Source organism: Parastagonospora nodorum, assembly GCF_000146915.1.
Source record: "Parastagonospora nodorum SN15 chromosome Unknown scaffold_17, whole genome shotgun sequence".
NCBI classification, from domain to species: Eukaryota; Fungi; Ascomycota; class Dothideomycetes; order Pleosporales; family Phaeosphaeriaceae; genus Parastagonospora; species Parastagonospora nodorum.
Window position 1 is genome coordinate 414,539 of NW_001884565.1, and position 17,517 is coordinate 432,055.

The window sequence follows — 17,517 nt, forward strand, 5'->3', positions numbered from 1 at the left end:
CGTGGTCATCGTCCACGACACCTACATCAACGCGCTACTTCTACCCAGAATCCCTGTCAAACGGTCAGAGAGTCCTAAGGGCTAAGCGCAAACATGTCGATATACAAGCCGCTCCGTGACAGCAGAGAACACCCCAAAATACGACTGCTGAGGCTCTTCCGACTGCTGTCTGACCAGCCCGATCGCGCTCAGATACGGCTCCTCAGACTACACCCAGGCGACTTCAACGACCCCATCGATTGCGACATAAAAGTCACCACTTATGCGAAGTCGATTAAAAAATATGAAGCAATCTCATATTGTTGGGGCAATGCTGAAGACACAGTTCCGCTTACCTGCAACGGGGTTCGCACTCTCGTCACACGCAATCTTCATGACGCCTTGCGACGTTTTCGCCCAGCACGAGGAACCGCCGCAAGATTACTATGGGCTGATGCGCTTTGCATAAATCAGAAAGATTATGAAGAGAAAGGAAAGCAAGTTGGCAGAATGGGCGAGGTTTTTGCTAACGCTAGCCGTGTTCTCGTCTGGCTTGGGGGCGATGTAGACGACACGACAGCCACAGATACCTTCGCCATGATTCGTGAGATCAACCAGTATCTTGGCGAGGTCTTTATACAGTGTCGCCAAAATTTAAACGCAATGCCAGTGCTCTCAAAACCTTATCCGATCTGCTTGGAAGAAAACAAGTGGCATGGAGTTGCTGCATTACTCAAATCATCATGGTTCAGTCGCGTGTGGACGATACAGGTAATGGTTTCCATTCTCGGCATATTCAATTACCTAATACATGAGCAGGAGGCAGCTCTGGCTAAGGAATGTACTGTTTTCTGGGGACATGCTGAGATTGAAGCAGCTGATATCATTGAGCTCTGCTTATGGTGTGGTCGAAAGCAGGACTTGGGTCACATACTTGGAGAATTTGCCAAGGCTCCCAGTTTTCCCCAAGTGTATCTAAACTTTCTCACTTACGAACTTTACAGATCAGGCTATTCAGGAAGTGGAAAGTGGTTCGAAAGTCGACCTTTATCTGCAGACTTTGCAAAATACGAGTTAGTAGATCATCCTTGGCTTAGCCTTTTAGACCGATGCTCTTCTCTCAACGCCACAGACGCCCGAGACTACATATATGCTTTTCTGGGATGTCCTGCAGCGATTTCAGATAACAATCATCCGTATCTAGAAGCTGACTATACGATATCCAAAGACGAGCTTTACAAGCGCGTTGCCCGAATACTTCTCCATAGTCCAAAAGAAGGTCCATGGGTGTTACATGCTGTCCGACAGCAAGATAGGGAAGAGCTTATGCGGAGCCGAACAACTTCTTGGGTACCATCCTGGGGTAATGCAAGAAGAGTCCCTTTTTTGACATTGGGTGCCGATTTTTCTCATATGGCTGGAGGCTCAAAAAGTCTGCTCCAAACAGAAGAGCACGATGGCGCCACACTGTCGATCCGCGGTCAACTCTTGGACGAAGTAACGTGGATGTCCGATATCATCGAATCGGAGAGATTCCTAATAGCTCGACAACAGCCCGAACTAGAACCGTACATCGACAAACTGTGGAACCAGCTATCAAGACAGATGGCAGGGATCGACAAAGTGCTTCACCACAAGGACTTCTTTCTCGCATTGCTGCGAGGCTTCTATGGCAGTAGCTCACATGCAGAGAAGCGGTACGGCGAATTTTCCCACGCGTATTTAGAGGCAGTGGGCTCAAAAGTCATTACCGACGCATCAAAAGGGAAGGGTGAAATTGTATAACAAGATGCTCTTCTTACCGAGACCATCCTGAGTCTCAATGGAGACTGCGGAGTGATAGTCACACGCAACGGACATATATTTGTAGCTCCTGCACCATCCACAAGACTTGGCGACACCTTGTGTATCTTCCATGGTATCTCCGTACCCTTTGTTCTTGCGCCAACGACAGATGGTCGCTTCAAGCTTTCAGGCCAGGTGCATATCCACGGAGTAATGGGCGGAAAGCTGGTGGATCAATCCAAAGCGGAAATGATATTGTTGGAGTAATGCCAGCGTCCCACATGGCGAAGGAGGGCACAATTATGTGGGCATGCAATTTTTTACATCAAGCCGGCCGCACTAGGAGCATGTGGTCTTTTGCGCTACGAAGCAATCACACAAGAACACAATCCTATGTTTTACCAAAACAACTGCTCTCGAATTAACGACCCGGATGGCGTATGGAATCCATTGCTAACAAACCTATCCGTACCCCTCGGAAAACCGTTTGTGTCTTTTGATTGCAAGGAGACATATCAGATATCAACGGGGCGTCGGAGGAGTTCATTTGTCGCCTCCAATATGCTGATCATGATTGCTGATTCCTCGTCATCACGCCATGGAGAAAAACAGGGATGTCTCTCCGCTTTCGACATCCACGCCATGACTACTCAACGCCCGCACCCTTTCCTCATCGTAAAATGTGTTTCTGATTTCACTGTCTTCCACAAACGGACTTTCGCCCTCTAATTTCAGACCCGGAGTACACTGGATACCATTACGGGTTTGGGATGGAACAGCGCTTCGATGGAAGAACGTTTGATATGATCTGGGCTCGTCAAATACAAGTCATATCAATACTCTGTTATGCGCCAATGGATATGTGCAACTGGGCCCACATATGTGTACAGTCCACGCCCTCGCCTGCATTTCACTTTATAAAGTCTGCCAAGTTAATGTCAATGATGCCCATAATTTGGCTACACACCTCATCAGTCTCAGCACAGTGCAGCTTCTTGCAAATTACCCCCATACCCAGCTGCTGTTGGTCTTAACATTATCGTACCTACTTAAGCATCTAAAAAACAAATCACAACATCCCAAACAGAGCCTTGTTTCTCAACGCGCCATTACTTGTCGCAGCGGCCTGTATCCGCGCACTCGTAGCTGCACTCTTAAAAGTAGTACTAGCACTACTACTGCTAGCAATGACCGACAAAGTATTCTCCAGCGCCTCAAAGACATTCACCACTTGCTTCCCTCCACAGACCTCCGCCTTGTTCCCCGAACAGGGCAAATTGCAGTCAGAGCTGTTCTTAGCCCACTCACCCGCTACATAGTTGCTGCACCAGCACTGATTACCCTCCTGCGTGCCCGCGAAAGTAAAGGCCTGGAGATAGCAGCTGTTCTTGCATGCTGATATACTCAGAGATGCATCTCCGTTGGGAGACATATTCTGCTCCAGAATAGACCGCTCGGGATTCTGCGCGTAGCAGCCTAAGGGCTCCCAGGCGGTGGGTGAGGGAGCCAGCGAAGAAGCGCTGGTCGCGCTTGTGGTGGTTGTTGTTGTTGGAGTTGAGCTTATTGTTGTTGTAGTTAAACTATCGAGTCGTCTTTGAGTGACGATGCAGTATGATTGCCAGCCCCATGGCGTGCAGTCGAGACTGACTGATGGGTTCCATTCGTGGAATTGCTCTGGGGTGACTGAAGGATGAGTATGGGATCTGCATGAGCGATGTTTATAGATGTCACATACTGGTGAAGTAATTACGAACGTATTCGCACGATTCGCCATCGGCGTTGTTGTACCATTCTACACAATCTTTGACTGTGTCAGGGTCCCATTGTAGAAGTGGCTGGCGAGAACAATGCGCCAGTCCAAAGAGCGCCGCGGAGGAAAGTACGAAGAAAGTCTTCATGGTCATTAGTGGTACGTCGCGAGAAATTCAAGGTCAGGTTGACGTTGCGATAAAACTTTGGGATAGAGCGTTGGACATGGAGGTACACGAAATCGCCAACTTCAAGACTCTGTGAAGAAGATGGTAAAAAATGATCTAGACGTAAATCTATGTCGAGATTATCCCAGTTGGTATGTAAAGTCGAGCCCATCGAGATTAATTGCGGCGCAGTAACAGCGCGAGGCCCGATCGAGCAACCATGTTCCGAAGGTCGCCTACAAGTGACTTGGCGCAAGAGCCGCCTCGGCCCCTTTGTGCCCAGAGTGTATTGGTAGGATGTTGTGGCGTCTTTGTTTCTAAGGCTTGATCAGGAAGGTAGTAATAAATTCCGCGCGTTGCGAGCCAGTCGACTCAGCCTCCTGTTGAGTCACAACAAGAGTTGGATGCAGAAGGGTCAAAGTGGCCCGCGCCCGTTTAACGTTAAGTTACTAAATGAGGACTAGCATTCGGTCTGTCCCTGCATTAGAACATGATCCTCTACTTCGAGCTCGATTCTGCACAGCCGGAATGTAATATACCTACCGGTTTGGAGGCCTGATCCCACCAGAGCAGCCTAGACGCGGCACGTCCGGCTGCGTCAAGAGCGTACTTCACCTTCCGTCTTCGAAGCAGAGGAGACGTCAGAAGCGCCATCTGCCGTATTTGGAGGGTGTGGTGTATGTTATACCTGACGTTGAAAAAAATAGTTACGGTTCGTTCCGGGGATGTACAGCGAAGCGTTATAGAATCAGCTTGTCGAGTCGGAATGAAGGAGTAAAAGGCATGTTCTAGCAGCGTAAATCTGTCTAGTACCCTGCAGAGTAGTATCGTGGACGTTTGCGATTCTCTCGTCTCCAAGCACCCTGTTAGCGCTGATGTTTCCATCAAGCTCAACACCAAGACCAAAGTCTGCTAGAGAAAAACGGCAAGATGCTGTGCCTGAATCTAGAGCCAGATGTACGCTACGACAAGACGACACATCACATCTTCACCCCACGAACTCCACCAAGAAAACTTGAAGCTGGCACATGTAATCGACTAACACTTACCATTTTCCCCGTCACGCCCAAACGATACGCCTTCTTTGCTGCGCCAATCAGGCTTTCAGCTTAGAGCAGTCAGATACTGGCACTACATGTGTCCAACCGGGCGATACTTTAAAGTAATTATGTGAAGCAGCAACATCTGCCCATCGATCCATGAAGATGACGACGCAGCTTCGGTTTAGATTGAATAAAAACAAGGTATCGCTTTATTTTACGGGGAAGAATGCCTTGGCACAGTTTCAGTGGTGTGAGGATATTCGCCTCTTCTCGCCACTGACGGACATCTTGGTCCAAGATTTTTGATGTGGCTGCGTGAACTCCACACGTCTGAGGTGCGAAGATCAGAAAGGACGTTTTGCATAATTTGGGCGTGAATGAAGCGTTGCGAGGAGATGTAAAGGGCTATTTCCTTTGGTTGTCAACAGGAAACTGGCAATTGGGTATTGGAAACGCAAGTGAAAAGAAAAAACTTCAGTCGTTTACTTATGGGTATCGAGAAAACCTCTGTGTGTAGAGGTGGTTTGGGTGGAAATGAATCTCAGAGAATTACCACCATCGATTCCCTTTCCCCAATCCCATTTGCCCATCACCTCCCGTTTCTTAAACGCCTCGTAATCATAATCGTACAAACCACCTCTTCGCACGCTTGCTCATATCTACCAATGACATATCTGTATCACAGTTAGCAAATCTCCCTCTCAAACCATCACAAAGATAGATGTCACTTACCCCACCCTCACTATCATCAACCTTCCACGTGCCTGCCAACCCCACAATCCCTCCTTCCGCCATCTTCCCCCCTTCAAACGCACCAACCCCAATATCCCCTGGTCCGTTATTCAACAACCGCTTCGCCCACGCATCGATCGCCGGCTCGCCCGTCTCATCCCTCGCCTGCTTGAGAAACGGAATGAGCGCCGTACCGCCCGTGCCACGCAATTTCTTACTACCACCCCTGGCAAGCGTGTTCGCGAGGTTGATTTTCGACGATGGGGCGGACTGTGGGGATAGGGAGCGAGTCTGCTCGCGCGACTTGACGATGATGTAGCGTGACACGAGTTGGATGTGTTTATCGCGGAGCGAGCGGAGCATGGCGAGACATGCATCGTACGCGGTCGTCAGCGCGCGGTCGTCTCGGTGCGAGTTAACGAACTCGCGGATATTCGCAACCTGCTCCATGTGGGAGAGGAAGCGGCGGTGGGGGCCGGGCATGTAGCGGCGCATGTCTTGAATGAAGCCGTGGGGCGGCGATTGCACTGCGCCAGAATCATGAGAGGAGGAGGAAGAGGGGTTAGGGGATGGCTTCTCGCCGGTAGGACGGTGCTCGACGCCCAGCACGATGTCGAAGAATTGGATGATGGAGGACTGCGCGTTGCTGCCGCCGCTGAACTGCACGTAGGGTTGGGTGCCGGTACCGTCGTCGAATATGACCCCGCGGGGGAGGCCGGCGTCGGACATGTTTTTGCTGCCGGCGAGGTAGGGGCGGATCCGGTGGTAGAAGACGTGGGGGTCGCAGCTTTCGTACATGCGCTCGAGGAGGGCGCCGAGCTCGTCGAGTCGCTCGGCGAAAGAACGCAGTGCCTTTGTCACGACGTTGATTTCGTTGTGCCGTGCTGCTGCAATGGCGTCAAGCATCAGCGGTACGATGGGTCCTGCTCTTGCTTCAATCGCTACTGAGACTAGGTAAAACCATGACTCGTCCATTGAGCCTGTGAAGGTCATCTGAGTGGAGAGGTTGTCGAGAGTGTCCATTGGTGCGTCCCTGAAGAGAGGTTGCCAGTTCCATAAGCACACACCTGCATATGTGGCGACTGGCGGAAGCTCTAGGTGTCGACATGCTTGAAGAAATGGTACTGAAATGGAAGGAGGGACAATCTACGTTGAACTGTTAGATCTCCTCCTGACTGACCTGATGTCCAATACTTACATCAGCAGGCTTCTCTCCACCCCAAATATAGCCATGGGCCATGAAGCCAAGGATGGAGTATGCTCGCCGCCATTCAGCTTCCGTGAGGAGTAGGTCGGTCTCGAGAATTGGCAGGTTCTCGATGATTTGGCGTAATCGCTTTGCAAGTATCAACTTCTGAAAGTTAAGTACAACGGTCTCCCATGGTCTGTAGTACGCATCGGGAAGAACTTCGAGGGGAATCTCGTCCGGAAGAAAGCCGTTCCGTGGTGAGACATCGTAGTCGCGGAGGACAGGAAGTTGCGGAAGCATTGTGGTTGGTGGGGTGTGCGGCGAGGAATTTATTGAGGTCGAGGATGAACTTCAAAAAGGGTCGGACTGTGGTCGAGGACTTAGGGTTTCAGAGCAACGCTTTCCGTTGTTGTCAGGCAGTTCTGAGGTGCGGAGGTCGTGAAAGGTGTCGCGTGATTGCGCTTGTAGTAGGAGAGCCGTGTAGCTATAGACAAAGCGCCTAAAGAGTCCGATTATCATCAATCAATCGCCAGTACGATCTTTTCGCTTTTCAAAAATGTCCCGCGAAATAACCGGCGGGTCGATTAATCTTAAGGTTATCGTGGGTGCGCGGGACAAAAGGAACGTTCCTTTTAAGCCTTGTAGTGGTGGGTAGAGCGGAGTTAGGTTCCTAGCGGAGACGCGGAAAGGTTAGTACTAGGACCAAATAGCTGAAGCAACCATAGGCCCTTCTGAAACCAAGTAAAAGCAGAGAAGATGATCACGTTCAATGGCAAATAGATCAGGTCATAGACAAGCTATCCGCGGCCGTGTCGCTCTGTCACAAGGCTGTAACCGCAGGGTGAGTACCGAGGAGGCAAATTTCTTCACGCGGATCGGGATCGGTCGAGATTAGTGATTTGAAGTGTTTACGGATCTTCTAGACACGTCTTAGCAATCACTTTACGCGCAAGTCGATGATTCTGGCATCCCCACATGGAGAGTCGCAAGGCCGTCGGCGGACGGTTCCGGCGAACAGAACGGAGTGGTCGAGACCCCTGCGAGGACCCTGCATGCCCTGCATGGTTATGGCGCAACGGGCGAGCAGCCGAAGTCGGGCGATCACTCGCGCCTCCGATCGAGCACATCATGGCCAGGTGAAACCATCGCGGTCACGGGACCGGAATTTGATGCAGTTGAGATACAGTGTCAAAATATGCAAGGTAAGGTTCAAACCAACACTATGAGTAAAAAGCTAGACACAAGAATCTTATTTAGTATGAACGCCTTGATGCATGTCGTTACAATATGGCTCCCATCCTTCGCTTTCCTCCCAGCTATCCAATAGTCGATTCATTACCCACATCAGCTCAGTAACATACGCCAGCATCAGGTCTGCTTTTCGGGGGGTATAAGCGTCGCTAAACAAGTATGAATGCATTCCGAACAATCCGACAGTTCCCCTCCTCGGCACTCCAACAGTATTATAATATCAGTGAAATCGTGTATCTATATTTAAGCCTATCGCCTCGTCGACGATGATAGACTGGCAATGGCAGCTGCGGACGCCAGATCGGGTTTCCCAGACACACTACGCTGGGCAACTCTTGGTAGGCCGCTATTGAGCGGGGCTCCGTTGACTGTACGCTTCACCCCCGCTGGCCCGGGAGCACCTTGCACAGTCGAGTGCCGTCGCTGCGGAGCAGCGCCTTTTACAGGCGAGTTGCTCGACGACACCTCGCGGTTGGTATTGACAGCGGCACCGTTCTTGAAGCTTGTCGCGGGTGGCTCTGGTAGTGGCCGCACGCGGGACTGTGGGGTCTGAGAGGTCGCAACGCGCTTCGCTGGAGACGAAACACCTGACATGCCATTCAACGGCTGTCGTTGACGAGCGGACTGACGGATACCGGTAATAAAGGGGTGTAGCATAGCCTCATCAGGCTTCATGCGGCGTTCTGGATCCCATCGCAGGCAGCGTGCGATGAAGTCAAGGAAATTATCGTCGTCGCACTTCAGCGCTTGCTGCAGTGTCTTGGAGCTGGGTCTTCGTCGGCGTCCTTTTGTCGACACAGTCACTCTTGGCTTCCCAAGCGAGTCGAAGAACAGCTTCTTCCTGCTGCTCTTCTCAATGAGGTGCTTCTCAGGAGGACCGAAGATCTCCATAATGCAAGCAAGCTGCTCCTGTTCGTTCTCTCCTGGGAAGATCGGATATCCGGTAAGCAACTCCGCGAGGATACAACCCAAGCTCCACATATCGATTGCTAGCCCGTAACTCATACCCAAAATGACCTCGGGTGATCGGTAAAAGCGAGACTGGATATAAGTATACACTTTCTCGTTCTCGAAACAGCTGGATCCGAAATCGATGACCTTAATCTCAGAGTGCAGCGGGTGGGCGAGTAGGATATTTTCGGGCTTCAAATCGCAGTGGATAACACGCTGCGTTTTTAGCAGGACCAGCGAAGCAAGCATCTGCTTGCAGAATCGACGGATGAGGCGGAGCGAAAAGCCCTTGAACTCATGCGCCTTGATGAACTCGTAAAGGTTCATACCTAGAAGTTCCGTGGAGATGCAGAGATGACCGCGGAAGTAGAAGCTCTGTGTAAAGTTGATCATGCTGTGCTTGTTATCGGGGTCCTGGCAATTGTTAGTTTCCATGTCAAGCACAGACAATTAGCGACTCACCCATTCGCGCAGCTTCTGAAGGATGTTGACTTCGACCAAAGCTTGCTGATGGAACCTCTTCTTGTTACGGATGATCTTGATAGCAACAAGACCACCAGTTTTGTGATCAACACATCGAACAACTTGACCAAAACTTCCCTTTCCAAGCAGATCGACGACTTCATATCGGTAAGCGAGGTGGTCGCCGAAGACGATGTTGTAGTCGCCCCGATCATCATCGTAGCCAAAGTTTGCTGTCTGTGCATTGAGATCGCCCACATGCTTCTTCGCGCTCTTCGTCCCACAAAAGAAAATCTCTTTGTAGTCAATAATCTCCCCTCTCTCGAAGATGTTCAGGTTGACCATCTGGAGGGCTTGCGCTGGCGACACGCGCTCTTGGGGCTTGGCACGTTTTCGGAGCTCATCTACATCGCGTGCTGCATTCTCAAAGTCTTTGCGCTTTGAGGCAAGCTTCTTCATCTCCTCATCTGCCATCAAGTCATCTTTGTCGAGATTTGGGTCCAAGTTGCGGGACTTGAGCATGTTAGATGAACTCTTCGACCCAAGCATTCGTTGCATAGGGGTCAAGATTGAGGATGCGGACTTGGGTACTCCCTGAGCTCCTGCAGAATCGTTGTATCCTGACAGAGTGCGCATTCCAGCAGTAACCGAGGGCTTGCGAACGCCGGGCTTCTCGAGCTCGGTATCACTCGCAACTGTTGCAGTGGATGTTTTGCGGCGGCCAAAATCAAGCGATGGCCGGGTCCGGTTCGTAGCAGGTGTAGGGCTCGTGCCAAGACTACCTAGTCCACCAGTCCACGTAGCCGAGGCTGGTAAGCGTGGTGGAGGCATGTCGCCATGCTTTGCTGACTGCGGTGCTGCATCGTCTGGTTTCTGGGAGCTTCTGCGGACCGGCGTGTTTTGAGCAGTATGTGTAGCTGCCTTAGACGGAGCTCGTCGCCAGCCGCTCAAGCTGAGCTTTCGCCTCAGTGATGAAGCAGAGGAAGGCGTCTCGGGTTCTGTCGAAGTAGAAGTATGTGCAGAGTCCGACGTATCCTTCTTTTGCAACGGGCGTGCACCGGCAGGCTTGATATGCTGCATTTCGACATCTTTCGCACCTGTGTAATGTTCTCCACTTGGTCGCGACTGTAAGCGGGCGAACTCTCCACTACCCTTTGGCAGCGAGTTTGAAGCAAAGGGCGTGGTTGTTTGTCGCGTTGGGTTCAACGTTGGGATGGGCATTGTTCCGATAGCAGGTGGTCCGCCAAACGGCTCTGCTGCGCGCAAATTGTACGCGGAGCTGCTGCTACGAATCTGTTGTTCAAAGTCATGATTTTTGTGAGGGCCACTCTTGTTAAAGAAGCTAGCCTTGGACGCCGTCATGGGGGTGCTAGGTGTCTTGTTGACAGCGCGCTTCGGCGGAGGCGTGACATTGCGATTCTCAACTTCACCGGAAGGCGCAGGGAATGACGAAATGCGGTTGTTGAAGGGTGTGCTCAGAGGTAGCAAATTCAATGGTGGAAGCCTGATTGGCTGCAAGTTCTTCTTTGTGGACGGCTGCGCAACAGGTGTCCGATCAGGTTCAGATCCGGAGCCAACTGTCAGGCCACGTCGATGTCTGATGGAACCCGTGCTCCCTTTGGACATCTCACTCCTAATAGATTGGTTGTGTGGTGTCTCAGCCTGTGGAGCTGCGTTAGTTCCGCTGTTGCCGGCTGGTGGCGCTGAAGGAGGTGGCGCTGGCATATGCGACTTGAATGACGATGTAGAAAAGCTGAAACTGCTGCGTTCTGGGTCCTTTGGAGATTCGTATGCCTTTGGAATGGCTGGCACTGGAGGTACCTCCTCTGGCTCTTCTCCCCCAGCTGAGCTATGCACGTTTCTAGGCTTTGGTGTAGGTAACCGTGAGCCTGACAATACGGGGTTGGCGCGTGTAGGTATGGCAGAACCTCCTTTGGTCAAAGAATTTAGGCTCGAATTTGAGGAAAGAGATATGCCAGAAGCGTACGACTTGCGATTCTGCTCGGGCGTTGCGCGCGCGGACGATGGGGTCACGCTCTTATCGAAGAGTATAGCTGGCGAGTTACTAAAGGCGCGTTCGTCGAATGACATGTCACCTTGCGGGGTTGGAGGAGCTACTGGACCACCAGGGGCATTAGGGTTCATGGATAGGCGTTTCAGTCTTCGAGCATCCGTTGGGCTGATTGTCCTTGCACCAAGCCCCGAAATGTGGTGTACAGTCGACTGCCGCTTACTGGAAGACGAAGAGGGCGTGTGAGCTCGCTGTGCGAAAAACTTTCCAGGTGAGCGGGTTTGGCCAATGGGAGTAGAGTCGGGATCTGGTACTGAGGAGGCTGATGTCAGATTCCCGGATTGCTGTCTTGACGGTGGCTGGAACGATTTCGCTTTGGCGTTGCGTGTTGCATTTGGGAGTTTAGGCACTCCTGTTGTAAGATTTGGGGGGTTGAAATTCGAAGAGAGCGTTTCCCGTCGAGCGCCCCTATTTAGAGAAGGTGCGCGGCCGATTGGCAATTGTGAGCTATCATTATGCAATCTTGACATTCCATCGGAGCTGTTTGTTGGCAGCATTCCCGGGCCCACACTCTTTCGTGGCGGACGGGCTGCCGGGTTCTGCGGTGCTGGTGCGGGGAACTGACTCTGACGACGCGTGCGGATTGCCATGTTCGAGGCAGGCGGTGGCATGGTCGACGCATCAGAAGCGGTCGAGGCCACGCTTGCCTGTCGGGCGGTCGACTGGCTAAAGCGGCGCACGAACGAGTTGCTGCGTGTCGGTCTTGCGTCTCCCGCTGTGGCTCCTGCGCTCGTCTGCATGTTTGGCGTGCTGTTGCTGACGGGCACGGAGGTCTTGAAGGTGCCCGGTGCGGGAAAGTCACTCAGGTCGGGCTCATAGGAGAGACTGTTTGCAAAGTCATCAAAGTTGACAGCAGGGAGAAAGTCGTATGTTTCGGTGGGTTCGATGACGGGTTCGGAAGGACTGTTGGAGTGTCCCTGTTGGGTAGAGAAGCTGAAGCGGGGATTGGAGGTAGCGGAGCGCGTGGTGGCCTCATTCGAGAGGGTTGGTAGGAAGGAGCGATTCTCAGCAGAAGACACGCTAGTCCCGCTAGTGATCCTGCACGTCCATGTCAGCCCTCGTCCTTTCTTGATTGTGTATACACTCTCACGACAACGTACCTTGGCTTGGAGAAGTCCTGTGGTCGCTCCCCTCGGCCCCCAGTGGATGTTTCACTCGCCCTCGCAGCGCCGGGTTGTTTATGGCGGGCGGGGGTCGCGATGTTGCCGACATGGCATTGGAGGCGCTTGTCTTGCGCAGTCGGCTGCCGTTGTCGGTTGTCCGCTGGAATTTGCGTACTCGGTCCTCTGTCGCAACGGTGTTAGTGTCGTGTTCTCCGCGGGGGTGCCCACATGGCAACGGAATGCATACCTGACGAGCCGCTCGACTCCTCGCCCGATACATTCGACCCGGATCGGGCTGGGAGATCCATGGTATCAGTTGTGCGGGTCCCTATTCGTGTGGACGTGGACATGGCCAACACCTGCACGGCACGTCTTCAACACCCCAATCACAAATGGCGTCGTCCTAACTGTCTCGTGGCTCCAAGGCGCGAAGACGGCTTCCAAGCGTCGAGCTTGGTCTCCGCCCCAGGCTATGCGGACATCTCGTTGGGCTCTCTGTCGGCGGTGAGGACGACGTTGCGGCGTCGTGCAATTGGCAGCAAGGGCGCGGGCAATGCGGAGACGGTGGGAGACGCGTGGGCGCCCGCAGGAAGGGTTCTGTTGTGCAGCAGAAGAAGGCCGCAGGCAGGTTGCCGTCGTGGTTGAAAGGTACAAGCGTTGAAGTGAGCAGCAGCCCGCCAAAAGCAGCCGATGCAGCCACTAGGTTGTCGGGTTGATCCACCCCTGCTACGCGAATCATGGCTTGACCTCGCAGATATCATCAAAAGTATTGCCTGGGAAACGGCGCAATGTCCACCATCACTCAGGAGAAATGTGCGCTGTCAATATAACATTGCCCCGTCCCACCGCGACTTGACCGCGATGCTGTCGCCGCCCACGAGCAGCGCAGACCCTCGCCGTACCACCGCCCACCCGCAGCAGGCACTGCGCGACGCTGTAGCACACGGCGGGCTAGGAGACCCTAGCACTCATAGCATGTGCATTTGACCCTTTGATCGGCATTGGCCACTGGAGAGGCATGGCCCCTGCCTGCGCGACGAAATTTGTTGTTGACCTCAGTGCCTCAGTGAAATGACGGCGGAAGCGGCCAGCTGCCGCTGAACGTGGGCGTGTGCGTCTCCGCAAATGGTGTTTCACTCGCCAACGGTCTGAGGAATGGGCCATGTCCAAGTGCCAATGTGTATGCTGCACCTGTCTTGTTTCGTCTCTAGCTTTTCCCACCGAGCACGGGCTCGCGTGGCTGCCCTCCTCTCAGGCAGGAAGGCGCGAGCCCAGCCAACGCCACACCTAACATCCGTGCAACCCACCATGCCGTCATCCCCACACGGTAGACCTGTCACATGCGGGTCCAGCAAGAGTGAATCCTCCGCGACCTATTCCCATGTGTGCATCGACAGCCTTCAATGTTAGCTTCAACAAAGAGTGTAGCTGCTTAGCCACACGTACTTCGAGCGTAGACAACGTCTGAGCCTGCAGCCTGCAGACGACCATCACGTGGACCTAATGAACTGAAACCTGTTTATCATCAACAACAAATCCTCGTTACCATCTAGCAAGAGTAATAGCTGGAACTCATCTGGAAACGTTTCTCGGACCATCATGGCTTCCGACGAGCAGGATACGTTTGCCAACCGCGAAGCACCTATACCCCTCCTGCAAGTACATCCGGCAGACGACAGCACACCAAAAATATTGACGCCAAGTACTGAGCATGGTCACAGTCGCCGTCTTTCGGCCAGCAAGCTCAAGGACAAGCTGGAGTCTCTTGGCGACAAGAGTGGACGCGATTCAGCTGGCCGGATGGGAGACAAGATGTTCAATCTGTATGTGCACCGCTACCTGCATGTCTTCCCTTCATCGCTTCAGCTACTAATCTCACAAGTCTCCTCTCACAAGTCCTTCCAACCGAGGATTTCTCAGACAATTCAGACAGCAATGATGCATCTTCGTCAACCCGTGTCAAGGACCGACGCTCTCGCACTTATGTTGCGCGCCCCAACTTCTCCATTCCCACCATGTCATCCAACTTCCGACGCTTCAACTCCCGCATAGGCGTCGCATTCATCCTTCAGAACCGACTCATCCATCTGTTCACCTGGGCCGAGCCAACCCAAACGCTTTCTTTCTTGTTTGTCTGGACCTTCCTATGCGTGGACCCGTATCTCTTGCCAGTACTACCGCTAGCCAGCCTGTTGTTCTTCGTCATGGTGCCAAGCTTCCTCACACGACACCCAGAACCCGAAGTCCACGTCGGTGATGCCGACCTCTGGCAAGGCAGTCTCAGTGGCCCACCCCTCGCCAATGCCCGAACCATCAAGCCCGCCCCCGAATTCTCCAAAGACTTCTTCCGCAACATGCGCGACCTGCAAAACTGCATGGAGGACTTCTCCACCATCCACGACGCCGTCCTCGCCTTCCTCACACCCCTAACAAACTTCTCAAACGAGAACCTCAGCTCCATGTTGTACATCCTCCTCCTGCTCCTCTCCTGCACCCTCTTCATCAGCGCGCACCTCCTCCCCTGGCGCCTGATCTTCCTCGCCATCGGCTACACCCTCACCGCCCTCGGCCACCCCACCATCCAAGACCTCCTCGCCACTCCGGAGAACGAAAAACTCCTCTCCGACACCGAGCACGAAGGCCGCTCGTTCCTCCTCACCATCAGCAAGGCCGACATCGAACTCGAGCCCACGCAGGAATCCCGCGAAGTCGAGATCTTCGAGCTCCAGCACCGCGCCCTGCACGATGAGCATGGGGAGTATGAGGGCTTCATGTTTAGCTCCTCGCCGTATTCGCCACTATCCCCAGCACGCATCTCGGGCGATAAACCGCGTGGCACCCCGTTCTTCGAAGACGTACTCCCGCCCCGCGGCTGGCGCTGGGCGGACAAGAAGTGGACGCTTGACCTTCTCTCGCGCGAGTGGGTAGAGGATCGGTGTGTGACGGGCGTAGAGGTGGAGATTGAGGGGGAGCGCTGGGTGACGGATTTACACTACGAGGTTCTGGAGAGTGACGGGGAGAGGGAGAAGGCGAAGAGGGCGAGGTTGCAGAAGAAGCCGGGGAGTAAGGGGAGTAGAGATATCGGGGCAGAGGAGAAGGAGGTGCTCAGACGGGCGTGGGAGAGTCATAGGCCGAGTCGGAAGGGAGAGTGGAGGCGGAGGAGGTGGGTGAGGGGCGTGGAGAGAGTGCCGATTAGGGGAGAGTAGGGATGACGAATACCAACTTTATGCTTGCTGAAGCGAGAGTAGTAGACATTGGTGGAAAGTGACCCCTCATGAACTTGGATCAGCTTCATCATCTGATGCATTTCACATATATATGCATACCACATTGTTGTAGTGGTACCATATATTTAACCCAACATGTCTGTCCCCAACCCATCCCCACTCACGCCCTCCCAACCTTAAAACTCAATATCTGCACCCATTAGCACTCACTCACTCACTCACTCACTCACACACTCTTCCCATCAAAACTTACATCATTCTTCCCCCTAACCACCAAATCATCCTCCGCTACCCTCCGCCCCCCCTCCGTCTCCACATACGCCATCGGCGCATCCCCCATAACTTTGCGATAAACATCGCCCACCGTACTGCCCCTGCCCACGAGCACGCAATCCCGAAACGCCGCCGTCGAACTCGCGCTGCCCGACGTAAAAGTGTGAATATTCCTCACGGGAAAGACAGGCACAAGCCCAAGTAGATCCGCGGCGCGCGACAGGACCTGCACGACACCCGTGCTGCCGAAGCGGTAGAGCACCATATCCTTGAGGTTCTCGATGCGGGTGGAGAGTTTGTCGTCGAGGTCCTTTAGATCGCCGCCGGTAGGGTCGCCGGCATCTATCAAGTCGGCTTTGGTGTCGACGAAGTCGCTGCCTTCTGTGTATTTGACGAAGCCCTGCTTTGCGAGTTTCCTGAGGAACACTTCTGAGATGGCGGAGCACAGGACGATGGAGTTTGGGTCTTGCTGCTTTGCGATTTTGGCAATGTTCTTGTCGGCGTCGGGGTGGTCTATTTTGTTGAGGGCGATGACGGTGGGGAATTTCTCATCTGTGAAGGCATTGACGACGCGTTCGATTGTTTCGTTACTCCAGTCTTGCAGGGGTTCTTTGAGGGCGAGTTTGTCCAGACAGCGCGCGACGACAGCCGTCGTAGATCCATATCCTGAGAATTGGTTTTGCAGGGTTTCCACAGCGGTTGCTTTGACGGCTACATGACGCCGTTTAATACTTCCCCATTTCTCCATTAGGTTGCCTTGGATCCAGCGCACGATTTCGCTGCGCAGCCATACAATGTCTTGCGAGGGGTCGTAGCCGCGGGTGGCTTTCCCTTCGGCATCGGTGGTGCCCGAGACGTCGACGACGTGGACGAGGGCGTCGGCGTGGCGCAGGTCGTCCAGAAAGCGGTTGCCGAGGCCTTTGCCCATGTGTGCGCCTGGGACGAGACCGGCGACGTCGAGGAGTTCGATGGGGACTGAGCGGCGGCCATCGATGCAGGAGCCGTAGTTAGGTTTACATCGGTCTGAGACACCTACGCGGGCGCAGGCGCATTCGATCTGGAGGTAGCCAATGGCTCTTTGCGGGTCGATTGTAGTGAATCTTGGAGAGATCAAGTCAGTGGGTGTACAGTAGCGAATGCGCCGCCAGAGTTGGTGTTGCGATATGTCATGCGATCTTGAGAGCTCGACGTGGGGCATGCGGTCTCGAGGAAGGGAAGACTTACGGAAAGTTGCCTACTCAGCTATCAGCCATTATGCTTCGCCATTCTCCAACATGTAATTACGGACCAACTTTTGACGTGGCATCTGTCAAGCTAATGTCGCAGAGATCAGAGGTGTCTGTCGTAGAGGAGGGGCAGTGCGCACCTGTTGAGCGTTGTGCTCTTGCCTGACGAAGGCTTGCCAACGAGGGCAATCAAAGGATCTCGTGGCATAGTGTAGCAGGAATGCGACCAGGCCGCTGGGTATCAAAGAATGAAAGAGTGTGATGTATGCGACTGTCGCGCGATGTGGTGGCCCAGTTCGCGCAGGAAAA

General features: G+C 53.3%; 7 protein-coding genes across 7 annotated transcripts; 3 read left to right on the forward strand and 4 right to left on the reverse strand.

Moving 5' to 3' along the window:
- Positions 1-93: 93 nt before the first annotated feature.
- SNOG_10572 (hypothetical protein) lies at positions 94-1,764 on the forward strand (the record flags this gene model as incomplete). Its single annotated transcript, XM_001800786.1, has 3 exons — positions 94-820; positions 984-1,052; positions 1,085-1,764. The coding sequence occupies 3 exons, from the start codon at positions 94-96 to the stop codon at positions 1,762-1,764; spliced, it is 1,476 nt and encodes a 491-aa protein (XP_001800838.1).
- Positions 1,765-2,873: 1,109 nt separating this feature from the next.
- SNOG_10573 (hypothetical protein) lies at positions 2,874-3,668 on the reverse strand (the record flags this gene model as incomplete). Its single annotated transcript, XM_001800787.1, has 4 exons — positions 2,874-2,915; positions 3,014-3,323; positions 3,413-3,467; positions 3,500-3,668. 4 exons carry the CDS (start codon positions 3,666-3,668, stop codon positions 2,874-2,876), a joined length of 576 nt encoding a protein of 191 aa, XP_001800839.1.
- Positions 3,669-5,382: 1,714 nt separating this feature from the next.
- On the reverse strand, positions 5,383-6,944 carry SNOG_10574 (hypothetical protein; the record flags this gene model as incomplete). The annotated part of the gene is made up of 3 exons (XM_001800788.1): positions 5,383-5,397; positions 5,456-6,522; positions 6,650-6,944. 3 exons carry the CDS (start codon positions 6,942-6,944, stop codon positions 5,383-5,385), a joined length of 1,377 nt encoding a protein of 458 aa, XP_001800840.1.
- A 256-nt stretch (positions 6,945-7,200) lies between these two features.
- On the forward strand, positions 7,201-8,048 carry SNOG_10575 (hypothetical protein; the record flags this gene model as incomplete). Its single annotated transcript, XM_001800789.1, has 5 exons — positions 7,201-7,249; positions 7,355-7,385; positions 7,437-7,485; positions 7,579-7,846; positions 8,011-8,048. The coding sequence occupies 5 exons, from the start codon at positions 7,201-7,203 to the stop codon at positions 8,046-8,048; spliced, it is 435 nt and encodes a 144-aa protein (XP_001800841.1).
- Positions 8,049-8,144: 96 nt separating this feature from the next.
- Positions 8,145-12,790, reverse strand: SNOG_10576 (hypothetical protein; the record flags this gene model as incomplete). Its single annotated transcript, XM_001800790.1, has 4 exons — positions 8,145-9,260; positions 9,309-12,417; positions 12,480-12,622; positions 12,707-12,790. The coding sequence occupies 4 exons, from the start codon at positions 12,788-12,790 to the stop codon at positions 8,145-8,147; spliced, it is 4,452 nt and encodes a 1,483-aa protein (XP_001800842.1).
- Positions 12,791-14,081: 1,291 nt separating this feature from the next.
- SNOG_10577 (hypothetical protein) lies at positions 14,082-15,612 on the forward strand (the record flags this gene model as incomplete). Its single annotated transcript, XM_001800791.1, has 3 exons — positions 14,082-14,305; positions 14,416-15,545; positions 15,581-15,612. The coding sequence occupies 3 exons, from the start codon at positions 14,082-14,084 to the stop codon at positions 15,610-15,612; spliced, it is 1,386 nt and encodes a 461-aa protein (XP_001800843.1).
- Positions 15,613-15,987: 375 nt separating this feature from the next.
- On the reverse strand, positions 15,988-17,416 carry SNOG_10578 (hypothetical protein; the record flags this gene model as incomplete). The annotated part of the gene is made up of 3 exons (XM_001800792.1): positions 15,988-16,128; positions 16,161-17,058; positions 17,349-17,416. The coding sequence occupies 3 exons, from the start codon at positions 17,414-17,416 to the stop codon at positions 15,988-15,990; spliced, it is 1,107 nt and encodes a 368-aa protein (XP_001800844.1).
- Between the last annotated feature and the right edge of the window lie 101 nt (positions 17,417-17,517).